The sequence below is a fragment of the Protopterus annectens genome, chromosome 8.part0, assembly GCF_019279795.1.
Source record: "Protopterus annectens isolate FY-2018-M chromosome 8.part0, PAN1.0, whole genome shotgun sequence".
Taxonomy (NCBI): Eukaryota; Metazoa; Chordata; order Ceratodontiformes; family Protopteridae; genus Protopterus; species Protopterus annectens.
Window position 1 is genome coordinate 142,047,047 of NC_056741.1, and position 27,448 is coordinate 142,074,494.

A 27,448-nucleotide genomic window follows, 5' to 3' on the forward strand; every position below is an offset into this window, starting at 1 on the left:
ACATTTTACTAAAGATCTGCAGCTTTGTTTGATAACATGATGAATGATAGCCAGAATCAAAGGCACACATACTCACACAAAGTACCCAGACTAAACAGGAAAGAACTGGTAAGTTAAGGCACTGTTTCCTAGAATTTTCCAAAAAAGATCACTGCAGCTTGAATTTGACTGGGAATCCTGAAGGCCATAAGTTCAGGCCATGGAGCTTGTACCTGTAGATCTGATAAAGGAGAGAGGTGTTATTTATGAGATGCATGATAACTCTGTATCCTAGCTCTGATCCATCATGAAAAAACCTCCTTGTGTCTAGTGATGTGATCCTCTTGCTATGAAGACCCACCTCTTGCTTTGAAGACTCAGCTCACAAAGACCATTTTGCAACAGATCTTTGTAGCATTTTAGATGAGCTTCACTCCCCCACAATGGTGAGTTTCCTCTAATTTTTGAATACCTGTTGTATAACATAATTTTAGACAGTGACAAATAGGACCTAGTAATTATTTTAGCCTGATTTTTTAGTTAGGAAATATTTAGCTGGTAGAAGTCTGTTTAAAATGGGTTAGTTATGTTTGTGCAATTTCCTGTGTTTTTATATTTATCTCTTAAAATGTATTGCTCAACGTTAATTTAAACATTTTTCTTACTGATTATTAATTAAAAATGAATTAAGATTACTGATATTTATTGGTGCAGGACTTTGGTTCCCAGCCCTTAACAGACAAAAAGACTGTTCAACTGACACTACTTTCATTTTTTTAATATTTCATCTGGCTTATTCTCTAAGATTGCAACAATATCTGGAGTCTTCCTACAATGGCAGCAGTCTACAATAAAGCAGAGTAGTGCTGTAGCACCGAAAGGTATTATTAGGTTCATAGGTATATACCATTCTAATGACCACTGGCGCCATTATAAGCATAGCCAAGCATTCCAACTGTATCCTGCAAGTTTATGTGCCCTAGAGGTTATTTTAGAGGAGTATGTAAGCTAAAGCTAGGGCAAGATGTATAGGCTGCCTCGGCCTGTTATAAACATACTCATAGGTGCTAGACCTGGGGTGTATTTCTGCTTTCACATCCACTGGTCCAGGTTTCTCAAAAAAATATTAGGGAACAGTTCTGCTTCACATGGATGGCATGCCTGTTCTAGTAAGGGGAACTCTCTTTGACATATACCTGCCCCTCTAAAATGTCCTGTTTATGTTGCAAGCAAAGTTTAAATCCCTAGATTGAGTAATTCTGATTCTATTCATTTTGTGGGTATAGGTTTACAGGTTTATAGAAGATTAATAGGCTAACGGCTTAAGGGCCCTTAAACTTCGCCAATATAATCCAATTTTACCCAATATATAGCCCCTAGGGGCAAGAGTATGGCATGGATTTGTGGCTGGACATTGAGTATCTTACAGGTGGCAACTGTCCATGAGGGACATAGGCACTACCAGGTATGAATTTGCATTTCCCCATTCAATGATCCAAACTGAGTTTGAAGAGAGCCAGGGAAGGGCTCTGCTTAATGTGAATAGAAAGCTTGTTCCAAAGAAGGGGCAATCTCTGAGACACATATTTGTCTCTCCAGCATGTTTTCTTTGAGTTGCTGACTATGTTTAGATCCCTAGATTGGGTGACCATTATGCTGTTTGACTTGTGGATGTGTAGCAGTTCCGTCAGAGTTGGATTTGTGAGTGCCTTGTAGTCAGGCATAGGTCACCCTTTAATAGCTGGTAGGAGACAGAGTAATGGGATAGGGCTTTTGGTCTATCCACATAGTTCATTTTGTTTACACCCTGTATCTTCTTTGTGAGGAACCTCTGAGGTCTCTTCAGCTGCTGTCAGTGTCTAGTGAAGTACATATTAAATGGCCCATTGTACTCAATTATTGGTCTACTGAGGGCTGAGTACAGCAAAACTATAATTTCCTTAGATATGGATGTCATACTTTTACATAAAGGTTGTGCCATATAGAAGGACTTCCTCACCAATGTGGACACATGGCCGTCAAAGTTCAGGCTACTATCTATCTGTGTACCTAGATCACTCACCTCTGAGTCTACTCTTAGTGTTGTGCTATTGCTGTTGTAATTTGCAGGGGTATTTGACTCCCCAAAGGGCATGACAATGTATTTGTTTGCATTTAGTTTTAGGCCATGGTTCTGGCACTAAACATTTGTCTGATCTAGACCCTCCTGAAGGATATCTACATCACTGGGTATTCAATGATTTCTCCCAGTTTGCAGTTGTCAGCATTATTTGCCACCTAGAGGCCTTCCACATTAGCCTTGACTTCAGAGATTTATATTCCGAACAGGAGTGGTCCCAGCACGGAGCCCTGTGGCACATCACTAGTAAATGGCCTTCTGCTGGATCTGGACTCACCCACTTTAACCACATGTCCTATCTATGAGCAAATTGGCTATCCATCTGATGATGTAGGGATTTATACCCAGTTTTGTGAGTTTATTTATAATACCTGAGTGGACAATTGTGTCAAATGCCTTGGCCAGGTTGAGGTGAGTGGTATATACTGTTCTACCATCATCAATGGCCTTAGAGAATTCTCAAACAAATCCACAAGATTCATAGGCATGACCTGCCCTTGACTATACTGAATTGTGTTGGGTCCAGTGTTTGGAAGTTTCCTATGTCATTATTTGTCAGGTCCATAATTATTCTTTCCATGACCTCACATATAGTCAAACTTCGGGGTATATAATTTCCTGGGTCAGTAGATGGTCTTCCTTTAAACATAGGGATGACTGATGTTATCTTCCACTCTATCAGGAAAAAGCTAGTCCATCAGAGTAGGATCCGCAGATGCCTTATGTGCCAGGCATAAATCACCACTCAACAGTCTGTACGAAACACAGTATGGAGATAGGGCTTTGAGGTGATGTGCATAGGACATATTATTTAGCACCTTATTATTATTATTTTTTTTTTGTGAGGAACCTCTGTAGACATTTCAGTTGTTGCATGTGCCTTGTCACGTACATATTGAAGGGGATGTTGTACTCAGTGATGGGCTTTATGATGGCTGAATACAGTGGAACAATGACTTCCTGGGACCTATATGCCATGCCATTGCATGTTAAATTGAGAAAATTAGAATGATTTCCTTACTACCTTAGACATGTGTTTGTCAAAAGCCAGGATACTATCTACATATGTACCCAAATCTCTGACTACTAGTTTTACTATTAGGAGTATGTTATTGATAAAGAAATTTCCCAGAATGACTGAGTTCCCAAAGGGTACTATTATGCATTTTTGGCATTGAGTTTTAAGCCATGACTTTGGCACCAGTCATTTGTGTTAGCCCTTCCTGTAGGATGTTTCTTGGGTGATTCTATGACTGCTCATATTTTGCAATCATCTGCAGATTTGATCAGATAGAGGCCCTTGATATTGGCTTGATTTCAGAGAAGCAGATGGCAAAAAGGAGCAGACCCAGCAAAGAGCTCTGAGAGACTCTGCTAGTGGAAGGCCTCTTTGTGATGGGTCCTAACTAAGAGCCAGTTGCTTATCCAGTGCATAACATAGGGATTTTGAGCCTATATCCACATGTTTGTTTACAATGCCCAAGGGAGATATTGTATCAAATGAGTTAGCCGGGTCAAGCTAGGCATCATGCACCATTTTGCCTCATTCATTACCTTGGTGACATTCTCAAAGAAGTCCACCAGGTTAAGTAGGAATGATCTACCCTTGACAAAATAAAACTGGATTGGATCTAGTGTTTGAAGGTTTACTATGACCTTATTAATCATTTTCATGATAATATTTCCATAGCTTTGTATATGAGACTTGTCAGACTTATGAGTCTGCAGTATCTGGGGTCTGCTGATGGCCCACCCTTGTGCAGAGAGATGATCGTAGCAGTTCTCTATTCATGTGGCACAAAGATTATCTGGAGGTTATGGTTAAACAGTGTCTCTAGTGGTGCTGATAGGTCATTGTTCTGGCTATTTAGGAGGTATCCTGAGATATTATCTGGCCCTGTTATGTAGTGGTTTTGGTCTTAGCACATCTAAAACATTATCCCTAGTGATAGGGAGGGAGGAAGGTTTGTTTGATGGTATTTTCTGGGGGTGACATGGGTGGGGGGGGGGGTAAAACTGGAGCCAAGTTTGTTGGTCAGCAGATTTGCTTATCTCTTCTGGATCTTTATAAATGGTTTGATTTACAATAATTTCTGAACACTGCTGTGTGCTGCATTTGATGTATAAGCCATATGTTAAGAAAACTTTGTGGTTGTCCTTTGCCTGGGAGGCTATCTTACCTCAAATTTGGCTTTAGTAGACTTAATATGTCTTCTTAGTTTTTTATTTACATTGATTAAAACTTTTTCATCTTGTGTATGTCCTTTTTTCTTTTGTTGTACATCCTGTTTATGTTTGGATTCCACCAGGATGGTTTGTTATTTGAGTTAGTTCTAGACATTTCTGGTATGTACAACTGTTTCTATGCATTCATTGACATAAATGTACAGGATTTCTGTGAACAATTTCACACAGGCAACTGTGTTCTCAAGTTATGAGGGGGCTTGAAATGTTGACAGGTTATAACTTAGTGACAGGAAGTTTGCCTTAGGATAGTTCTTAAATGTTATGGGGCTAGCTGGGGTAACAGAATTGATTTTTATTATGAAGGAGACAGTTTTGTGGTCTAACTTTACCAGACAGGATACTACATTAGCAGGATACAGTGTTTCCCATGATTCTGAGGAGCAGGTTGAGTATGTTTGCACCCTGAGTGGGCTTATGGACTATCTGGTCCAAGGTGTTTGTGTTTACAAAATCAAATAATCTCTAGGCCTGTAAATTTGTAGTCATGTAAGTATCCCATTTAATAGTGGGATAGGTAAAGTCGGCCATGTATATGATATTCGGTTGAATGGTGAGGGCCTCCAGTAAATCTATGTAAGAGTTATGGGTTTCTTGGATAATAGAGAGTTGCATGTAGCATGAAAGGAGATGATATGGGGCTTTGTCTATGCAAATCTGGAGATGGAGAAGTTCAAACATATTGCCTTGTTTGACTAACCTTGAGGTTAATTTGTTGTTAATATATATATTGGTCTTTGTCTGTGCAGTAGCTGGTCTGAATGTATGGAAGTTATTGTAGCTTTGCACTGCCATGGTGCTCCTTGTATTTTGTTAACTGCACATTCTCCAGGGTGAGGAGAGCCTGGAGGGAGTGGAGTTTCTTGTTTAAGTTCTTGACATTGAGCAGTACCACCTTTAGATTTCCCTGGGTTGGTATTGCTTTTTCAGAAAGTTTTTCCATTTGGAATTGCCTAAAAAGTCATTATGGAGGAGGACAATGTTTTAACCAATATTCAAAAGCCTAGAGGGGACAGCTGCAGCCATCCTTGACAAATTAACATGGTTTGTTGACCATATCCTCTCATGCTGATACATAGTGTACCCTCTTGGAATGAGACCAGAAACTCAGCTAAGTACTGAAGTTAATCATTTCTTATTCATATTCTAGCATCATCCATCTGAGAGCTCCATAATGCCTTTCTTCACATAGGCCAGGGAAGTATGTCTCAGGTTACTTTTACCCACGTGGGCTATGACGGAGTAATACTTCTACTTGTGGTCTGACATGAGCTCATAGGTGATTTGGTGGATCCTGGCCCCAGATAGACAACTGACCATGATTTTCTTCTTATTCAGACTGATAAACAGGACATCTGTATGTATCACAATGGATTCTCCCTTGTTTAAAGTACTGGGTAGTATGTTGGCTTCCCTTGTGGGCTTTCTAGTCGAAAGGAGATTATATAGGGCTTTGTCTATAGAAATCAACTGGGAAAACTACTCATGCACCAATACACTTGCCCAACTCTTCCCGGAATTCATTAATTCCAGTGCGCTGGACCAGCTCATTCTTATCCTCACTAGAGGAAGCAATATACTTGACCTGGTTATTACAAACATGGACAACTGTTAACACCAATAGTCAATTTCTCCCTGGTTAGATCCAACCACAAACTAATTACCATGAAAATCCACATCTCACCCACACCACCAGCAAAGGTAACCACCATAAAAAACTTCTCCAAAGCTGACTTTGGGCTCCTAAAAACAGAGGTGGCTAACTTCACAGCACTCATGCAAATGGCAAGTAGGTGCATGACCACCGAATCATACACCAATGCACTGTATGAACATGTACATAAATGCATGGAACTAGCTATACCCAAGAGAACCAAGACACTTTCCTCAAAAAAAAGGAAATCAATCTGGTAGTCCCCTGCCATTAACAAACTCTACAACAGAAGGAAGTGACTGTTGCAGAAAAAGATTAAGTCCCAAGACTGGAAAAACTCCCTTATTAGCCTCAACAAAAAATTGAGATCCCTCATCAAAACCTCTAAAGCTAGCTATGAAGGCAGAATTGTGGCAGACACTAAAAACAACCACAAAGCCTTCTACAGAATCTCCACGGCAATACTCAGATTTGCTCTGAGTAACTGCACAATGGTACCTCCTATACTGAGCCAAAAGATATTGCCAACACACTGGCTGACAGATTCAGTGCCAACTTTACCCCCCCCCCCCCTTAAGGACCAATCACAATACCAGAGGAATGTCAGGCACCCAGCATTACTGCAGCAAAGGTTAAAGCTCCATTGTCCAAGGCCAAGAATACAGCTTCCATGGGACCTGACAATATCCCTGGTTGTATTCTAAATGAACTACAAAGTGAACTGGCACCACACCTGTGTGTACTGTTCAATCACAGCCTCACCTCAAGCTTTGTCCCTACAAAATGGCGCACTGTTACAGTCATCCCTCTCCATAAAGGGGGAGCGACTACAGACCCTGGGAATTATCGCCCCATTAGCCTGATGAGTCTGATATGTAAAGCTATGGAGCACATCATTGTGAACCTAATTAACAAGGCTATAGGGAATCTCCAAACTCTGGATCCCATGCAATTTGGTTTTGTGAAGGGTAGATCATGCCTGCTCAACCTGGTTGACTTCTTTGAGTCAGTCACCAAAGCTGTGGATGAGAGCAAGGCAGTTCATACAGTCTACCTCGATCTGGCCAAGGCCTTTGATATCATTCCCCACTCAGGAATTATTGATAGACTCACCAAACTAGGCATCAACCCCTACATCAGTAGGTGGGTTGCAAATTGGCTTACAGATAGAACCCACAGTGTGAAAGCAGCAGACTCCAAGTCAGACTGCTGACCAGTCACGAGTAGAGTCCTACAGGGATTGGTCCTGGGTCCTCTCCTGTTTGGCATCTACTTTTCAGAAGTCCAGGCCAACACAGAGGGACTCTGGCTGACCAAGTTCACTGACGATTGAAAGCTGGGAGCCATTATTAACTCCTCAAGTGATGTAGACATCCTACAGAAAGGCCTCACTGAGAGCAATGACTGGTGTTGAAACCATGGCCTTAAGCTTAATACTGAAAAATGCTTTGTCATTCCCTTTGGGAATAACTCAGTTCCCACTAATTACCACATTAATGGTAGCCAACTGAACACTGAAGGCGTTATAAGAGATCTGGGGACACAGGTTGACAGCAACCTCTCCTTCGACCACCACATTGCCACTGAGGTCAGAAAGTCCTTTTATGTGGCACATCTTATTACCAAGGGTTTTGCATCCAGAAAGAAAGAGGTCATCATCTCTCTCTACTCTTCCCTCATTAGACCAATCCTCAAGTAAAATGCCCCATTTGGCATGTACTTCACTAAACACCTGAAACAGCTGGAAAAGCCACAAAAGTACCTCATGAAGAAGATCCTATGCCTTAAACACATGTCCTACATGGACAGACTCAAAAACTACAGCTTTTATCTGTCTTATATCGTCTATTAAGAGGTGATCTCTGCTTGACTTACAAAGCCATGTCTGTCCCAGCCCTGTTAGAAATGTTACACCTAAAGAAATCCCAATCCCACCACACCACACCACATGCTTCAGGGACCTCAACCTCATTACCACAATCAACAGAACATGCTGGAGGGACAGGTTCATAACCCAGAGACTGCCAATGCTCTCGAACAGACTTCCCATACATGTCAAGCAGAGCACCTCACTGGCCCTTTGCAAGAGAAATCTTGATGAGTGGATGGAAACAGAAAGTTCACCCCATGGATTACTGCAGTGGCTCTACTTGATGGAGGCACCAAACAGAAAGTTCACCCCAAGGATCACTGCAGTGGCTCTACTTGATATAGGCACCAGGAACTAACGGCAGCATTATGCCAGGGCACTTCTATGGGCTAGGCTTGTAAAGGCTGCAGGGCCTTTGGCCTAGTACATAGGTTCATAGGTTGGTACTAGGCTATCGGCCCTAGGGCCTATACAAGCCTAGCCATAACAATTCCCTGGCTATTTCTTCCCACACTATTTACTTCCTTGGACCCCTGTCTAGCAGGGTGACTGACGTGATCCCAGGGCTGAATTTCCTCTCTCATATCCAATCGTCAAGGTTCCTTTTGAAGAGGGCCAAAGAGGTGCTCTGCTTGACATGTATGGGCATTCTATTCCAGAGTCTGGGGAGTCTCTTGGTCAAGAACCTATCCCTCCAGCATGTTTTGTTTATTGTGATGACAAGGTTTAGATCCCTGGAGCGTGTGGCTCTGAGGGATTGGGATTTCTTTAAGTGTAGCATGTCCAACAGCTCTGGGTTTGACATGGCCTTGTATGTTAAGCAGAGATCGCCACTGATATGCGACAGAGTATAGCTGGAGTTTTTTAAGGTGGTCAGCATAACGCATCTGCTTTAGGCCTGTGATTCTTTTAGTGAGGTATTTCTGTGGCCTTTCCAGTTGTTGCAGATGTCTTGAGAGGTACATACTAAATGGAGCATTATATTCTACAATGGGTCTAATGAGGGATGAGTACAGTGGGACAATGACCTCCTTTTTTCTAGATGAAAAGCCCTTAGTGATGAGGTGTGCCACAGAGAAGGATTTCCTGACTGTTGTGGCAATGTGGTTATCGAAGGTGAGACCACTGTCCACCTGTGTCCCTAAATCTCTTATCACACTTTTGGTGTTTAGTGTACTGCCACCTACGTGGTAATTCACAGGTACATGTTTTGTCCCAAAGGGGATAACTATACATTTCTTGGCATTGAGCTTGAGCCCATGGTTCTGGCACCAAGCCTCTGTTTTTGTAAGGCCCTTTTGTACAGTATCCACATAATCTGGGGATTCAACAATGGCTCCCAGTTTGCAGTCATCTGCAAACTTTGTTAGCCAGAGTCCTTAGTGTTGGCCTGTACTTCAAAGAAGTAGATGCCAAACAAGAGCGGTCCCAGGACTGAACCCTGAGGTACTCTACTTGTCACTTGTCTGGAGCTGGATTTGGAGTTGGCTACTTTTAGAGTCTGGGTTCTGTCAGTAAGCCAGTTGGCAACCCATCGAGTGATGTGGGGATTAATGCCCAGCTTAGCAAGTCTATCTATGATTCCAGAGTGGGGGATGGTGTCAAAGGCCTTGGCGAGGTCCAGATAGGCTGTGTGGACCGCCTTACCCTTGTCCATGGCTCTGGAGACTGATTTGAAGAAGTCAATCAGGAGACAAGATCGGCCCTTCCTGAACCCAAACTGGGTGGGGTCCAGTGTTTGAAGGTTGCTAATGTCTTTTTTTACAAGTTCCATGATAATAAGTTCCATGGCCTTGCAGATCAAGCTCATCAGACCGATGGGGTGGTAGTTCCTGGGATCCAAGGTGGATCCCTCCATGTGGAGCAGGATAAGTGTAGCTGTGTGCCACTCAGTGGGCACAGAGCCTGAGGTGAGGCTATGATTAAACATGACACTTAGGTGAGGTGCCAGTTCATTTTGTAGTCCATTTAGTACACAGCCCGGGATGTCATCTGGTCCCATGGATACTGTACTCTTAGCTTTGGAGACTGCATTTTTTACCTGTGTGGCCATTATTACCGGAATTTGGCAATCTTCCGGTATTGAGATGGGCTGTTTAGGGGGTGAGAGAGGGGTAAAGTTGGCACTGAATTGATCTACCAGGATATTGGCAATATCCTTGAGCTCAGTATATTTAATGCCATTCTGTTTTAGCTCAGAGCAGATCTGAGCATTGCCATTTCGAATCTTGACATAGTTATAGAATGCCTTGTGGTTGTCTTTGGAATCTCTGGCAATTTTATTTTCGTAACTAGCTTTGGAAAATTTTATGAGGGATCAAAGCTTCTTACTGTGGCTGGTAAGGGAGTTTTTTTTGCATCCTGGGATTTTACTCTTTTCTGCAACTGTTTCTTCCTTTTGTTGTAAAGTTTGTTTATGGCAGGGGACCACCAGATTGGCTTCCTTTTTTTGGAGGAGAGCATCTTGGTTCTATTTGGGATGACACGATTCATGTATGAGTGGATATGCTCGTACAGTGCCTTAGTGTAGGATTCAGCAGTCAAACTTTCTGTTCCCGTCTGTATGGGTGTCATGAAGTTTGTCACTTCTTTATTTATTTTTTATTTATTTATTTGCAGTTGGTTTACCAGGATAGTCCATTGGGCCAAAGAACCCGTTTTCAATGGAGTCCTGGGGAGAAAAGCTCCAGAACTAAGTATGTTACAAAAAGTGATTCATACTAGTTATACAAAACTATAACAAATTACAAATTATATAATAATCCAAAATATTTTGACACCAGAAAATAATTTCAAGTAAATACAGAAGAAATAACTATGAAAGAACATTAGATAAAATTAATAGATTATAGATAGTAAAGAATATTGCATGAAAAAATTTTGAGTTTGTATCATATCACTTCTGACTTGAGTAGCATGAATTTGGCTTTGGAGAAGTTTTTATGGTGGTTTCCTTACTGGGGGGTGGGGGTGGGATATGGATGTTAAGGGTGATTAGCTTATGGTCAGACCTGACCAAGGGGGTGACCACAGGTGTGGAGCATCGATTTCCCATGTTGGTAATGACCAGGTCTAGGATATTGGAGCCCCTGGTGGGACTATGGGTTAGTTGATCCAGGGCATTGGAATTTATGAATTCCAGGAACTGTTGGGCAAAGGTGTTGGTATACGAGTAGTTTCCCCAGTTAATGGCAGGGTAGTTGACACACAACTATGAACCTATGAACTATAAGCTTCAAAGAGTGTTGTTGTATGATGAATGTCTGGGAGATCTGTCGGGTTTAGGAAGGTTACTTTTACAGGTGTCTTGACATATGCTGGTCTATGTTTTGTGTCAGCGCTGGATGGTGGGTGTGATTGCTTATACTATCAACCACCTGCTTGTTATTTTGAGTGCTTTTGTGTAAGAGTCATGCCTGCGGTAACATTGTGTAATTACATCTCTGACATACTGTATCCATTTCTCTAAGGATTAGTTGGTTGTCAGTAACCATGAGTTACAGATTTTCATTAGCATGACATTTCTGAAGGATATGAAGCCTGAAGCCTACAAGTCTGCCATTATTTTCTGGCTTCAGTCCTCAATGATTTGCCAATAAACTAAATTTTTATGAGAAAAAGACCAAAAATACTAGGCAAAAAATCTAGACATTCTGTGAAAATCTGGACAGTTGAGAGGTATGCTCCAAGGACTTACGTGATTTCCAGTGTCTGGTAATAACTTTTTTGCAGCTACGACCATTATGCCTTACATGGGGCAAGGGGTTTTAAACTCAGGAAGGAGATCATAAATCACCAATTCTACAACGACCCCCCCAATTAATATTCCAAAACATGCACGCTGATTGGTCAGCGTGCACGTTGTAAATCAGACTTATACTAATGGAAAAAGGTCCGGTCATTGACTTTTTCCATTAGTATGTCTTTTTTTTTTTTCTTACAGCAATGGAGAAAGCAAGATCTCCGTTGCTTTTTAGAAAGTGTCTCGCTATGTTAAAGGAGTTTAACATAGTGAGACAGCTTTAAAAAAAGCAACAGAGAAAGTCTCGCTATGTTAAACTTCTTTAACATAGCGAGACACTTTCTAAAGCAAAGGAGAAAGCAAGAACTTTCTCTGTTCCTTTTTTTAAAGCTGGTTTCACTATGTTATACTCCTTTAACATAGCGAGACACTTTCTAAAAAGCAACGGAGATCTTGCTTTCTCAGTTGCTTCCACCCACAGCTCTGATGTACTGCGTAAGCATACGCATGCGCAGTACATCAGAACTGCCACAGAATACCGGACAGCTGTGGAAGGGCAGCAAGGAGGCATTACACAATGCCATTATTTAAGAAAACTAAGTATTTTTTTCTTAAATAATGTCATTGTATTATAGCAATAACCCACCTCTGGGTGTGGGTAATGCTGGATTTACCCATGGTGTCTTTGTTTGGCCACTCGAGCTTCGCCCTCGTGACCAAACCACTCCAACCGTAGGTAAATCCAGCATTACCCACACCCAGGCATGGGTTATTGCTTAAATATCTTCTCTCTAATACTGTTGTTTAGCATATTCAAGATGCCCTGTCCCATATTGTACCCAAAATTGCTGTATTCAAGGGCATCCTCAAAATATGTTTTCCCAGGTAGATCTATATTGAATTAAATTACATCACTAACAAAAGGGGACACAATATGAAAACTTATTTGATAAAACATCAGGAGTTAAAACAGAGACTGTGGAGGCATTTCCAGGCAAATATTTGAGTGCATGAGTGAGTGGTGCAAATGAACTACCTCAGCAGGGCTAGCCACCGGGCTGTGTAAATCCTGGCGTGAGATGATTGTCACTGTGGAAGTGACACATGGACCTCATGTGCAAAATGGGAAAAGGGGTTGAGGATAGATAGATGGATGGATGGATCACAGCCCACAAAATTTGTTGATTTGCACAATCTTGAATTATATCTCCAAATCTTTGCCTTCTATATTCTTTTATTACATCACAGAAGGACTGGACTAATAGAGTCATTAAATGGGATACTTCTATTTTAACTGACTGATTAGATATTGTAAATTTGGTACAATGGTGTATATTAATTGCCTGCTCAAGCCGGTGCTGGTCAGACATGGCCCAAGCAAAGGAACACATTTGATAGTAATAAATCACCTATTTACCAGCAATACCATAGTCAACTATAAGAAGGAGACTGTCTTTGGAACAGACCCTAAATATAGCTGTGAAAGGAACGTTAGACTGATATCCCACCATTCACACCAGGGGAATTTTTGTGCAGCCTGATAAAAGTGAGGGTGTGCCTCCAGTGGGAAACACAAAACAGCCAATGAGTTTGAGGGTCCAACATTCTGAAGGCTAAACAGGATACTCTATATATGACATTGAGATATTGAGAATTGGCTATGGAGGGTAGCTACTGATAACCCAATGCAATGGAAAATAACAGCATGAGCTATATATTTATTATGAGCGTCTGAAGCATGGAACAGAGGGTGCAGGTGTAAATACAGACTACCTACCATTGAAACAGTCCAGGGTGGGGTTGAACCAATCTGACAAAGTTGTCTATGAGTTCTTAGAACAACTCCTTGATATGTAATTAATAGGCAAGGTGGATGAATGCCACCTTGCACTTAAAAGGTACAGTGAATAACTGCAGAACGTCTTGGTAGAGAATGGGATCATATTCCAACCATTAAGATGTTCTTTCAGCTGCTAAATTAATTAGAATAAGACATGTTGAAAGTAAAGCTGCATTTATCCTTCTCAATTTGAGAGTGGGTCACTTTGTAAGAAATGAACACTGATTTTTGAAGGATTAATCTTATAAATATGTTTCTAAGAGTGTCTCATGTATTGGATAATGTAGTTAGTGGGTCTTCCAAAAATATTAGAAGACCATCAGCAAACAGAGTAAGTCCACCTTTAATGCAAGCTGGGGTGCTTGTGCTAAATCCAGAACCCAGGTTATTCATAAGAGACCAAGCTAAGGGTTCGGTGACGAGTATAAATAACAAAGGAGCTAAGGGGTAAATCTGCTGAAACCCTTAAAAATCTGGAATGATGCAGAGATATAAGGACCTACATGTGCTACTGCACTCAAGCCATGATACAGCAACACTGATGTCTCTTTAAATAATGGCGGGAACTGAAAAAGATCTAGAACAGTAAACAAATATGACCACTTTGTATTATTAAAAGCTTTCTCAGCATTTGTAGATAATAAATCCATGGGGCTACTACCAAAATGTCCCATCTCCAAACAAAGAGCTGCTCTCAGAATATGACCTCAAGATATTTACCAAACTTTGCTTGATCAGGTTGTACAAGTAGGAGTAACAAGGGAGTTTTCAAGCAGCCCAAATATCCATAAAAGTTTTGTCAGTGTTGAGTAATGAAATTGATCAGTAGTTTGTGGGGGATGTTGGGTCTTTGACTGGAAAAAGGAAGGAATGTTTCCATGTAGAAGGAATAGTAGCCTGGAAAAGGGCTGCTGCACAAGCACGCAACAGCAGATTTCTAGCTGAGGGTGGATACAGCTTATAAACCTCTGATTGGCAGCCATCAATACCAGGTTCTTTATTAGATTTCAGACATTTGATGACTGTGAGAATCTCCTACCTGATGGTAAGCTTCATGAGATCTGATGCTTGTTCAGGGCTTAAGGTGTGCAATATAGGAAATGTGGGATTAGAACTGATGGTGGGAGGTGGCACAGTTTTAGTGGAAGGAGGAGTGCCATAGATACCTTGATAGTAGTCCTAAAATTTAGTTTGGACAGCTTCAAGCAAGAGAGGCCTACTGTAGCTCTAAGGGCAAAAATACTTTTGAATTCCTTCTATATCACCTGGTCAACCTAGACTATATTTGCAGAGAGACATTATAATATTAGAGACAAAGTCTGTCTAGGACAATTTCAGTTTTCTTGATAATGCTTGTGTTTTGGTTTTCATCTGAGTTAAAGATTTTACGTAGGCTGGAGACCTGTAGGCAGGATTTTGCTTAAAGGCCAATTGATATTATTCTACAAGAGATTGCACATTACTCTTCCACACTCTTCACATCCTGTTAGTCCAGGGCCTTATCTTGGTATGAAGGAATCCTTTATAGCCATCCCAAAAGATATGAAGAATATAATCCTGTGGTCTGTGAACTACCAATAACTACTGAGGGGATTGTCTGGGAACTGAATAACCATTGGTCAAGTAGAAAATGGACAGAAACCAAGCTTTGTCAAATTTGTAACTAGTTCATCCACTCTAGACATGGAGTAGGAGTCAAATTTGGAAATACTATTTCATTTTCTGAAGTCATTAGAAAATCTTATAGTTACATCAGGTTTAGGAAATAGTACAATGAGGCTATTCAACTTACTCTGCAGTTCTTCAGTGACACCTAACTTATTTCTTCTTTAAATGCTTAGTGTTGGAACTCTGGTATTTCAAATGGTTTTAAATGCACCTTTTCTCAAAGAACAGTCTCAGTGTACTGTTGGATTAAGTTACTTCTGCCAGGTAGTTCTGAAAACAGGTCCCTTTTCTTTAACTTCCTGTTTCTAGGCTAATTATGTCACACCTGTCTTAACTTCAGGACGTGCTGTGGGGGGTTTTAATTTCTTCAGCAAGCAGACTCACTATAATGGCTTCAGTTTCTCTCCAAGGTTTTAAAATGTTTATGTGGTACAACTTTTCTGGTTTCCTTTCACCAGATTGTCTCACTTTGAAATTAATTTTCCAAGATTCTCTACCACTTCAAAAAGGGCTTGCCAGTTGGCAAGAAATTTGTTTTCAGCACTGGGCACTACAGCAAGCATTTTTGTTCTCTGCTTTGAATTCTCTAAGGCAAGCATTCCTACTTTAAGTTCTCTGCTGGTTTCTTGCTTTCTCTGTATATGCTTGCTGACTATAACCACTGCAGTTCTTATTCTATACTGTAATTCTGAGAAGTGTCCTATCATATTCTTGCAAAGAATGTTTTCCTCTTCTCAAGTATCTTTTGCAATATATAGCAAGCCTTGAGGGTGTCTACCATATGATAGTTCATTAAAACCAGTTGATAATTGGGGTACTTATGATACTTGGGGTACTTCTGTTACAGCAAAGAGAAGAAAAGGATGCAGTTGGCTCCAGTTCTTTCCGTGGTGTTCTATAGCTTTCTGATGCATGGATGAAGCTTTTATTAAAGTTTTCAACAAACATATCTGTATTGTGGTGATACAGGGATGTTCATAAATGATTCACTTAAAAAACAAAAACCCAAAAAGTTCATGTGTTACTGTACATAAGGATGGGATACCTTAGTCACTAAGGTTTTCTCTGAGAATTCCTAGACATTAAACAGTAGTACACAATACCAGTTCTTCTGCTATAGATTTGGCATTCTTTCACTTGGTACAGGCACTGCTTCTGGGAACCACTGCATACTCAGTGATTACTAATATGTACTGGTGACCTCTGGTTAAGTTCACAAATTTGCCTACTGTGTTTATGGTTATTTTTTCAAGTAGTACTTCTGTTATTGGCAAAGGTAATGGAAAGTTTTTAAACCATGGGTTATATGCTGCTGTCTGGCACTTGGACAGGCTGCACAGATTTTTTTTGATTTTTTTCAAAACACCAGGCTAGTAAAATCTAACCTGAACTTTAGCCTTTGGCTTTTATAGTTCTAGATGACCAACAAAGACCTGGATATTTACTCTCTTCAATACAAGGCATCCAAAAGGCTTTGGTACCAATATACACCTCATATGTTCTTGTTCATGAGATATGCTGTATCTGGCAGCTAGGGTATAGAATTAAGGCTATAAGCTGCTAACAAACTACTTCCTGTAGTACTGGGTTTCATTCGGTCAACCTTCTTTGTGTGCCACCATGGTTTAGTGGTAAGGCACTGGTCTCTGGACAATAGGTATGTGAGTTTCAGACTGTTGGGCCCAAACTATTTCATGATCTGTTAGCTGGCACAGAGGATAAGATAGCAATTTGTAGTTCCTGTGGTAAAGGGTTTGATCCCTCAGCCCTTGTTTGCCTACTGTGTGACCTTGAGCAAGTCACTTGACTAGACATGCTCCCAAGTCACCCCTGAAAAGGGACTGTGTGTCCCATAGGCCTATCTGGTTAATAAAAATAATTATTAAATGCTTCTGTGACAGCTGTTTCTCAAGTGACTAAGCATATTCTGAAATATACTATACTGGTGTTAGGAGTTGCCATAATGGTTAAGTTGTTTGGAGGGAGGGAGTTTGGCATAATAGTTAAGGTCTTCACCAAAAAGACACAAGTCACAGGGTTTGATTCTAACCTTGAGTTATATGCTAAGCTTAACATGGCCCTTCAGGGCAGCTAGCCTAGGATTCACCTATGAAAAAGTTATTTAGTAGCTCAAGTGATATCTATGACATTTGGCTGTTTTGTTTGTTTGTCTTCCCTTACACTTTTGCTGTGTCCTGTCTTGGTTCTACTTAGTGTGTCATTTCACTTAGCCTTCTTAAGAATTGATATTGCTTAGCTAGTGGTTAGCCAGGTAAAACTTCTGAGGTTAAAGAGCTTCCTCTGTTAAGTAATACAAAACACAATAAAACATCACTGGTATCTGTCAGAGTGTGGAGGCACAGAAAAAAAACTATCAGCCCAAATAGTTTGTTGATGAAAACTGCTGAATAAGGTACTGCTTGATTCAACTGCTCTGTTATGATTGGGCTAAAGACAACAACAAAGCTTTTGTGTCATTTCTTTGTCACCATGCTGCATTCCAAAGTAAATTTTAAGTTGGCTGAATGAAGCAATTTTTTTTAAATTTGTTTTGCTTAAAAAGAAAAAAAAGAGAAAAGAAAGTTGTGTGTGCCGATTCAGCTTGCAACTCAAGGCTCATGTTTAAGGACTAGCTGTTGAGCTATTAGGACTTGTACTTCTTACCTTCATTGAGCTGTGCAGGAGTTTTCCTACACTTTGAAAGCATCCGTTTTGTAACTGGACATTTCTAAGCCAGTTTATTGCCTGTTGCATATGATGATCATCAATAAAGATATAAGGTGTAGCCTGCCCAAATGACTTCAGGACGAATGCAGTAAGCCTGAAAACAAAAGAAAATTAAGTGTACTAAGGTGTTATAAACCAAGCAGACAAATAACCAATGTCATGGAATTCACTGGGCTCTAAAATCAGGAAAATAAAAAATCTTACCCAATTCTGTAATTAACTTAAATATTATGTAGAAAAACAATCTAACTGAAAATGCTATACTGACATAGGCTATCACTCACTGATTCTCTCCCATTTTAAGTCAAAGGCTGACTTTCACAGTTCTACTCTACCATTGAGTAACACCACCTGCCTTCTTGTTTTATAAATGCATTTATTTTGCATATTTTATGCACTATAAAAATGCTTGTAACAGACAAGGGCTAACAGTCACCATTAAGCTTCATTACTTCATCTGTAAGTCACTATACACTAGTGAAGGTAGCAAGGCTATCTAAGTCTGTGAGAGATTTAAAGAAGAAGAAAGGGGAAAACTGAAATGAATATACCCACTAAATGATACGATTTTACTAAGTATAGGTAATATTGCTATAGTTCTTCAAATTAACATGGGAATTACATTTTAAGAACTAATGTAACAGGTTCCTAAGTAGTTAATAGACCCGAGGGTAATTGACCATTGTGCAGACTAACCCGAATGCTAGGTAGAAAAAAAATGTGTTGGTGATCCAATCAAAGAGAGCAGTACAACATGCCCGATGGGTTAAATTGCAAATACTCATTCAATTGCCGAGGATGGATTTAAAGGTGGCTAAGGTGCCACTTTGATAATCAAAGAGGTGTGATTTCTATATGTAGGGAATTCATTGGATTATTTGTCTATCAGGTCAAGTACTATTTATTTCTGGTGCAGATAAAGTCTTTTGAACAGGTATTTGTGGCACCACTAGTTTTTTGAAAGTGAAAATGATTTTTTATGGTCATTCCTCGCAAAACAGGGGCAGCAGAGGTCATCACGCAGGAACCTGTATGATACAGAATATAATGACATGGCTTCTTGATTGTTCTGGTAGCTTAGGGAGCTAAGACCAGTCATTTTCTTGACTAGGAATCTTTGAGGCTTTTTCAAGTTGGATTAGGAGTTTGGAGAGGTACATGCTGACAGTAAATTGTATTCAGTGATGGGTCTAGTGAAAAATATATTGAGACAAACCATGACCTCCCTTATCCAAGAAGCTATGCCCTTGAAAATGAACTATTCTGCAAAAAATGCTTTCCTAAGTATAACAGATATATGACAGTCAAAAGGACAGTGCATTCTCAGTGAAAGTTCCCAGATCTCTTATCACTGCATCGGATGTAAGTGGGGAGTCCACTGCATAATATAAACTAAGGGAGTTCTACTTTCCAAATAAAAAGACACACTACACTATCTTTTGCATTGAGTGTGAGCACTACCATGGGTAGCTGCAGATGTAGAGGACTTCATGGGTCATGGCCTGCAGACCTGGTAACCCTTGCTTGAGCTGCATCAGAAAGACAAAGGAGGCAGTGCAACAGTAGAAGTGTCTCTATGTGACTGAGGTCTGCTTGAGGTTCCTGGGAGAATCTGGCAATGATTTCTTGACCTCTTTATCATATGTGATTCTAGTGCTGGATCATTGTGCTACATCGAAGCATACCAGTGTTGGTGGGAAGTGAGAAATCAGCCTCCAGATTAAGTAATTAAGGATTTATATCTCTCAGAGATGGCGTCAGTCCTTGTTGGCAGAAAGGGATTACTGGTAAACAAGAGGCAAATGTTACACTTCCTCAAGGTATCAAGTGAACATAGGTTGGCCAGATAAGGAGATACAACAGACTGATACACATACACTACATATGCGCTCTCTCTCTATATATATATTATAGATATATAAATATACATACTTAAATATATATAAATATATATATATATATATATATATATATATATATATATATGTATGTATATATAAATATACATATCTCTCGCTCTAGATATATATATATATACATATATATATATATACATATATATATATACATATATATATATATATATATATATATATATATATATATATATATATATATATATATATATATATATATATATATATATGGATCTAGGATGTTTGCTTGAATAAGCAAATGACCAAAATCCAAATGGCCGGGCATACTTACGCTGAAGTGCTTTTCACCGAAGAAGTACTTTTGCTTAAGTATTCCTGTTGCCAAGGCTGTACTATGGTGCGGGTAAGGGAAATTTCCCTTTTCTTCACTGTAGTGCAGTCTCGGAGGGAGAATATTAAAGTAGGGGGGTGCAGCTAAAATTTAAATGTAGTGTTTTTTTTTTTGTAACACGCTTTAACAAAAGCACTTTTTCGATAAAAGTGCTTTCATTACAGCATGTTTGATTATTATGGATTCGGGCGTTTGCTCATTCGAGCAAACATCCTAGATCCATATATATATATATATATATATATATATATATATATATATATATATTGAGACAGAGAGAGATACATAGATGTATAGTTCTGCATTTTGTTGAACATCTGTCTGGTTGACAAATGCTAGGGGTGATGTTTTCTGTCTATTGTATGAATACTCCAATGTTCTAAATATCAATGGTGTGTGTTTTAGAGTTAGGGTTAGGGTTAGGGATAGGTGAATGGATACATTTTGTATATTTGTGTGCAAGTGTGTGTATTTTAGTTAGGATCAAGATTAGCTAAGGGAGTGTATGCAGTGTTGTTAGTGTTTTAGTGTGTTTGTGCAGGTTTGTGTGTCTTGTGTACTGACAGTGTTATGGGAAGGTTTTTTAAGGTAAAGTGTAGGGTTAGGGTTAGCACCCATTGCTAAGGTGGTGCAGGGGGGCATATGCGAATCATCACAAGGTACATAAGGAAAGCTGATGGTGGAATGCAGAAGATATCCAGGAAGTCATCACAAGAAAGAATGCATGCATAAAGAGGTTAAAGATAGAAAAGATGGACCGGGCTAAGAAAGAATACCAGTTGACTAACAAAAAGCTAAGACAGTAGTTGCAATAGCAAAGGTCAAGGCATCTGAGAAGGTCTACCATCTTCTGGAAAATGATTCAGTAGATGGAAAAAATAAATTATTTAAGGTTTCAAGGCACAGACAAAAAGATAAATAAGATAGCAATCAGACTCTCTTCATAAGGGATGCCATCAACAATCGATTCATCAGTTTATAGGACATCAAAGGGAGATGGAAGCAGTACTTCAGGTAGCTTCTGAATGAAGAAACCCCCCCACAGAGGCTGTATTGCCCCTGACATAGCCTAAAATGAAAGAAGAAGAAGATGAGCCCACACTGGAAGGTGTAACAACTACACTAAAGAAAATGAAGTCAGTGAAAGCAGCAGGCTCAGATGAGGTCATGACAGGTAAGATCAAGATGTTGGATGAATTGGGGAGAAATACCTACAGGGGGTACTCAGAGCAGTATGAAGAGAAAGGAGTATCCTAGATTACTGGAGAATAAGCATTCTAGTGTCACTGTAAAAAAAAACACAGGGGACATTCACAGCTGTGGGCAGTGTAGAGGTATCAAACTCCTGTCACACTGCATGAAAGTTCTGCAGAGGGTGATTAATAAATTAATATGCAGAGTAGTAGAAAGTAAGAAAGAAAATGAGCAGATTGGATTCAGCACAACTGACCCAGTGTTAGCAATGAGAGAGATAGCGGATAAGAACTAGCGATGAGGAAAGAGTCCTTCTGGGGATTCCCAGATTTGGAGAAAGCATATGACAAGGTCCAAAGAAGGTTGATTTGGGCAGTACTGCATGGTTCAAAGTCCATTAAATATTGATAGGATTAGTGCTAGCTGTACAAGGAACCAGTGGCACAAGTATGGGCAATGTACAGACTCACACAGGGCTTCCCAGTGGAAATGGATATGCATCAGGGTTCAGCTGTGTGTCCACTGTTGTTCATTCTGGTAATGTACTACACTGGCAAACAGGTCAGAGTATATTCATCAACAAAAGCTGCTGTATGTGGACAATGTGGCATTACAGGCAGAATATGAACAAGAAATGATAGGGGAATGAAATGCAAAACTTAGGATTACAAAGTTATAATGGCAGACAATGGGGAAATCAGAAGAAGCTGCAGATTGAGGTAGAAGAGAAAACAGTTCAATGGGTTAACAGCTTCAAGTATCTGTGAGGGGTGGTTGAGGAGAAGGGAACATCTGAATGAGGAGGTCAAAGCTACAATCAGAGGAGCTGTAGGTAACTGGCACAGAGTGTCAGGGGTAGTACATTAGAGAAGAATGCCAAAGAAGCTGGAAAATAAGGTGCACAAAACAGGTGTGACAAATACTACTGTATGGTACAAAAACCTGGACATTGAAGGCAGAGCACTTGAGAAAGCTAGATGTGATGGAGATGAAGCACCTGAGATGGGTGGAAGGATGCACAATGTGTGACAGATGAAGAAATGAGGACATCAGAGCAGAAGCCCATGTAGTTCAATTTGCAGGGAAGATCAAAGCGAGCAAATAATAGTGGTTTGGGCACATGTGCAAGAAAGCAGAGGACAATCTAGTAAAGATGATTTAGGACAGACCAGAATAAGGAAAGAGGAAACAAGGGCATCGAGCAAAGAGATGGATGGATGGATTGTGTGGAAGTGGCTTGTTTCACAGGGAAAGCAGTTAGGTAGTCCGTGGTTTCAGTTGAATGGTGTTTCATTGAAGTGGAGTTGGCAATTTTCGATTTGAAATGTGTAAATTTGGTGAGTAAAAGTAGACCCATAGAAATATATATATATATATATATATATATATATATATATATATATATATTGGGTTGGAGGGAGGGTTTGCCTACAGAAACAGCAATCTATTTGATAAGTTAACATACATAACTCTACTATGTCCATCATTAGATGACAGCTGCAGTGGCCTAAGTTGCTAGGTAGATTAACAGAAGGATAGGGAGGTGGAAAAAGACTAAGAATCCAGGAGCACTTGGAGAACAGTCGTAGCAAAACCTGTTCTGAACCTAGACTAGGAATCCAGTTTGCAATGTTTTGTAACAGTATCTACAAATGAACGTGCTGCTGCCTCCTGGATAATTCTAGAATCTACTCCTTTTCAAAAAGCCCCAGAAGAAGTAAAGTCCTCGAAGGGTGGGCCCTAACCCTGACTAGGATTGATTTGTTATGTTGAGAATAACAGAAAGAAATAGCAAGAGGCAGCCATTTCGAATTGTCTGTTTTGACACTGGTTGTTCCTTTTTCTTACCTTTTCTTATCTTTGTAGGAAACAAATAGCTGATTGGCCTTCTTGAAAGACTGTATTCTGTCCATGTATTGTCTGAGTTACCTATGGACACCCAAAGTATGCAAAATCCTTTCTCGTTTATTTTAGAAACTGGAAAAAATAAGGAGTTTGGTAGCGTGACACAAAATAATCCACTTTAGGCATAAATGAAAAAAGAAATTATGTACTTACCATAACGTTCCATGTGAATTGTTCATCTCGCCTTTGTTCTTACACACGGGTTCGGAGCCGATCCTCGGCTCCGAGTCAGCCACTTCACAAGCTCTGCATCTGAAAGAAAGCTCGAGGCACAGTCCATATCCCATGATCCTCCTCTACCATCCCTCAGATCTAGTTTGCAAAAACCCAGAAAGGAACAGTACTCATCACTGCGTCTAACTCTCATATAATCACATCCATTAGAAACTGAATACTATAAGAACCACCCCCAGGTAAGCAAATAGAGAATAGTCTGCTTACTCAGGACTAGGTAGAGAAGGCCATCTAGATAAACCAACCAGACGCTAGTCATACCCGTTCTTCCAGAACGTGGTGGGGGATGGAGGGAGGGATTGTAAGAACAAAGGCGAGATGAACAATTCACATGGAACGTTATGGTAAGAACATAACTTCTTTATGTGAAATTGTTCGATCTCACCGTTTGTTCTTACACATGGGTAGCGTCCCTAGCTCCGTTACCCTGGGTGACTTATGGAAGAACATTCCTGAGTACAGTGGAACCAAATGATGCTCTGTCCTTGGAGGACCTGTCTACTTTGTAGTGAGTGACAAATGTATGAGGTTTTGCCCACGTATCCGCTGCACAAATAGTATCCAACAGAATAAGAGCAGCATGAGCAGAAGATGTAGAAACGGCCCTGGTAGAATGAGCCTTAGGCTTGAATGGAAGTGGTTGCTTTGAAGCAGAATACACAAAATTTATGCAGTCCGAGAGCCATTTGGATAATGTGCCTTTCTTATTTTCTGCGAAAGAGACGAACAGTTGGTCCGATTTTCTATATTCCTTTGTCCTGTCCAGATAAAATCTCAATTGTCTATGCACATCCAACTTGTGTAGCATGTATTCCAATTTGTTTGAATGATTTTTGAAAAATGTGGGTAGTTCAATAGATTGATTTATGTTAAGAACTGAACATACCTTCGGAAGAAAGGATGGATTAGTACGTAAGGAAACTCTATCAGGGTGAAAAATCATGTATGGTGGTCTGACTGACAGTGCCTGGAGCTCTGAAATTCTACAAGCTGAGGTAATGGCGATGAGAAACAAGGTTTTCCATGACACATATTTAATTGAACAGGTTGACGCTGGTTCAAAGGGTGGTAGCGTAAGCTGAGACAACATCAAATTCAAATTCCATGGGGAGATCGTTCACGAATGGGTGGTCGGAGGTGGAAGGTACCCTTCATGAAAGCCCTACAAAGCCTGTGAGACATGATTAAAGAATCCCCTTCACCTACATGAAAGTTTGATATGGCCGCTAACTGTACCCTTATTGTAGAAGTAGAGGCCCCTTCGTGAAAAAGCATTGATAAAAATTCTAGAACTTTGTGTATCGGGGCTGTAAAGGGATCTAATCCTTGTGTTGACGCCCAGCAAACAAAACGTTTCCACTTGCTCTTGTATAGTTTCCTGGTAGAAGGTTTGTGAGAAGAAAGCAGGATGTGCTGTACTGAAGGAGACAAAAACTTCGACCTGGCTAAGTTGGGAAGTGGAGCAGCCAAGCTGTCAAATTGAGGGATCGTAGGGACAGATGACGAACTCCCGACGAGTGAGTCAAAAGGTCTGGCTCCGGGTCCAGAATCCATGGTTCCTCCATCAGGTGGGCACGAAGGAAGGGGAAACCAGATCTGTCGAGGCCAGAATGGTGCTATGAGTATGATCGTCCTTTCCAGGTTCCTGGCTTTCTGCAGAAATTTGGGAATCAAGGGAACAGGAGGGAAAGCATACAGGAGACCCGGGGGCCAATCGTGCATTAGTGCGTCCCTGCGGGCACCCCCCGGAGGGGGAAGAAGGGCAAAGTACCTTCTGCATTTGGCATTCAAGGGAGATGCAAAAAGGTCGCAGCAAGGCTGGCCCCATCTGCGGAAAATCCTTTCCGCCACTAGGTTGTTCAGGGACCACTCGTGAGGTAACAGGATGGATCTGCTCAGCCTGTCCGCAATTATGTTGGATGACCCCGGGATGTGTGTTGCTATCAGAAAGCGACCTGTGGACACCGCCCATTGCCAAATTCTTAGGGCCTCTCTGCATAATGGATAAGATCTGGTTCCACCCTGCTTGTTTATGTACCATACCACTGATATATTGTCCGTCTGAACTGCCACTGTTCCCAGAGGTAGAGAGTCGTGAAAGTGTTGCAACACTAGGAACACTGCTCTCAGCTCCAGAACATTGATGTGCAGGTTGTACTCTATCTTGGACCACTCTCCTTGGACTGTTCTCCCCTGAAAAAGTCCCCCCCACCCCATCAGGGAAGCGTCCGTGGTTATTGTGGCTATAGGACTGGGTAATACAAACGGACGACCCATCGTTAGGTCCTGGCTGTTTAGCCACCAATGAAGATCCCGCTTGCAAAAATCCGTGATCGAAATGTGGTGGGACAGAGGAAGTTGTTGGAATGACCATTGTGCGAAGAGTAGCCACTGGAGGATTCTCATGTGCATCCTGCCGAGGGGAACTGCAATCAACGTGGGTGACATCAAGCCCAGTACTTTTAGCACTTGTGCCGCTGAAACTTTCCTGCTCCGAATCAGAACAGCGACCTGGTCTCTGAGGGTTGATACTCTTGTTTGTGGGAGTTTGATTAGCATTGTAGTAGTGTCTAATTCCGCCCCTATGAATGAAATATGCTGTGACGGCGATAAGGCAGACTTTTCGAAATTGATTGAAATCCCTAAACGGGAACAAAGGTTGATCGTGTATTCTCTGGCTTGCAGTAGACGATGCTTGGTGGTGGCGGTGAGGAGCCAGTCGTCCAGATATGGAAATACCTGGAATCCTATCCACCTAAGGTGAGACGCCACTACTGCCATGCATTTGGTGAACACCCTGGGGGCTGAGGTGAGACCAAAGGGCAGTGCTCGAAATTGGAAATGACTGGCTCCCAGCCGGAAGCGCAGATGATCCCGGGAAGCTCTGTCCATTTTGATGTGGTAGTAAGCAACCCTGAGATCTATAGAGCACATCCAATCGTCCTTCTGTAGGAATGGAAGGATAGATTGTAGCATGACCATCCGGAATTTTTCCTTCCTTACGAAGGTATTGAGTTTGCTGAGGTCCAAAATTGGCCTCCAGTCTCCTGTTTTCTTTGGAACTAAAAAGAACCTTGAGTAAGTTCCAGATCCTATCTGGTCCACCGGGACTGGCTGGATGACTCTTTTTTCGAGCAGCCTTTTTATTTCTACGGCTGCTTGATCTCGCAAACTGGGTGGAACATCTGTAAATCTTCTTTGATGTAGGGGCATTGTGATAAAGGGAATATTGTATCCTCTGGTTACTATGCTTTTTACCCAAGAATCCGTAGTACGACTTAGCCAGGCATCTGGGTATAAAGCTAAGCGACCCCCGACTGCCTCTAGAGTATGACAGTTGGGCCTCCCTTCAGGAGTGCTGGAAGGGCTTCCCAGGGACGCTATCCCTGTCGCCCTGGTTCTGCGGACCCCCTCTGCCACCTGGATGGCGTCTTCCATTTCTGCCTCCTCCTCTGCCTCTGGAGGGTGCGTCGCTCTGTGTGGGCTGGTAAGATCCCTGAGTCTTACGGAACCACATTTTTCCGCCTCTTTGCCCTTTGGGGTATGGTCTGGTCGAGGCGGAAAAATGGAACCCTACGGCAGACAGGGTCTTACCTTCTTGCTCACACCGATTGAGAGTCTCCTTTACTTTGGGGCCAGACAGGGTGGCACCATCAAATGGGGCATTGGTAAAGGAAGACTTGAAGGCTTCCGCAAAGGAGCAAAGGCGCATCCAGGATTGCCTTTGTAGAGCAATCGCTGAAGCTGCAGCCCTACTCGATCCTTCGGCTGCATATGAAATGAGCCTCATGGACGAGTTTACTATCGACGTGAGGGTGTTAAGTTGTGCTGTTACCTTTTCGGAGACAGCAGCATCTGTGTTACCCTGGAGAGTATCTCCCAGCTCTTTAATGAGATCTCTCTGAAGTCGTGTAAAATGTGTGAGGTAGTTCAGTGAACGCATGGAAAAAGTTGCTGAACTAAAAACGTGCTTCCCATATCTGTCCATAGTCCTGGAATCCTTA

At 41.2% G+C, this 27,448-nt stretch overlaps 1 protein-coding gene across 1 annotated transcript in view; it reads right to left on the reverse strand.

Annotated features, from left to right (window-relative positions):
• Positions 1-27,448, reverse strand: part of LOC122808165 (alpha-2-macroglobulin-P-like) — a 686,630-nt gene that overhangs the window by 324,284 nt on the left and 334,898 nt on the right. The window contains exon 10 of the mRNA XM_044079138.1: positions 17,781-17,937. Within this exon, the coding sequence (XP_043935073.1) occupies positions 17,781-17,937 (157 nt within the window). The remainder of the gene's footprint in view (positions 1-17,780; positions 17,938-27,448) is intronic.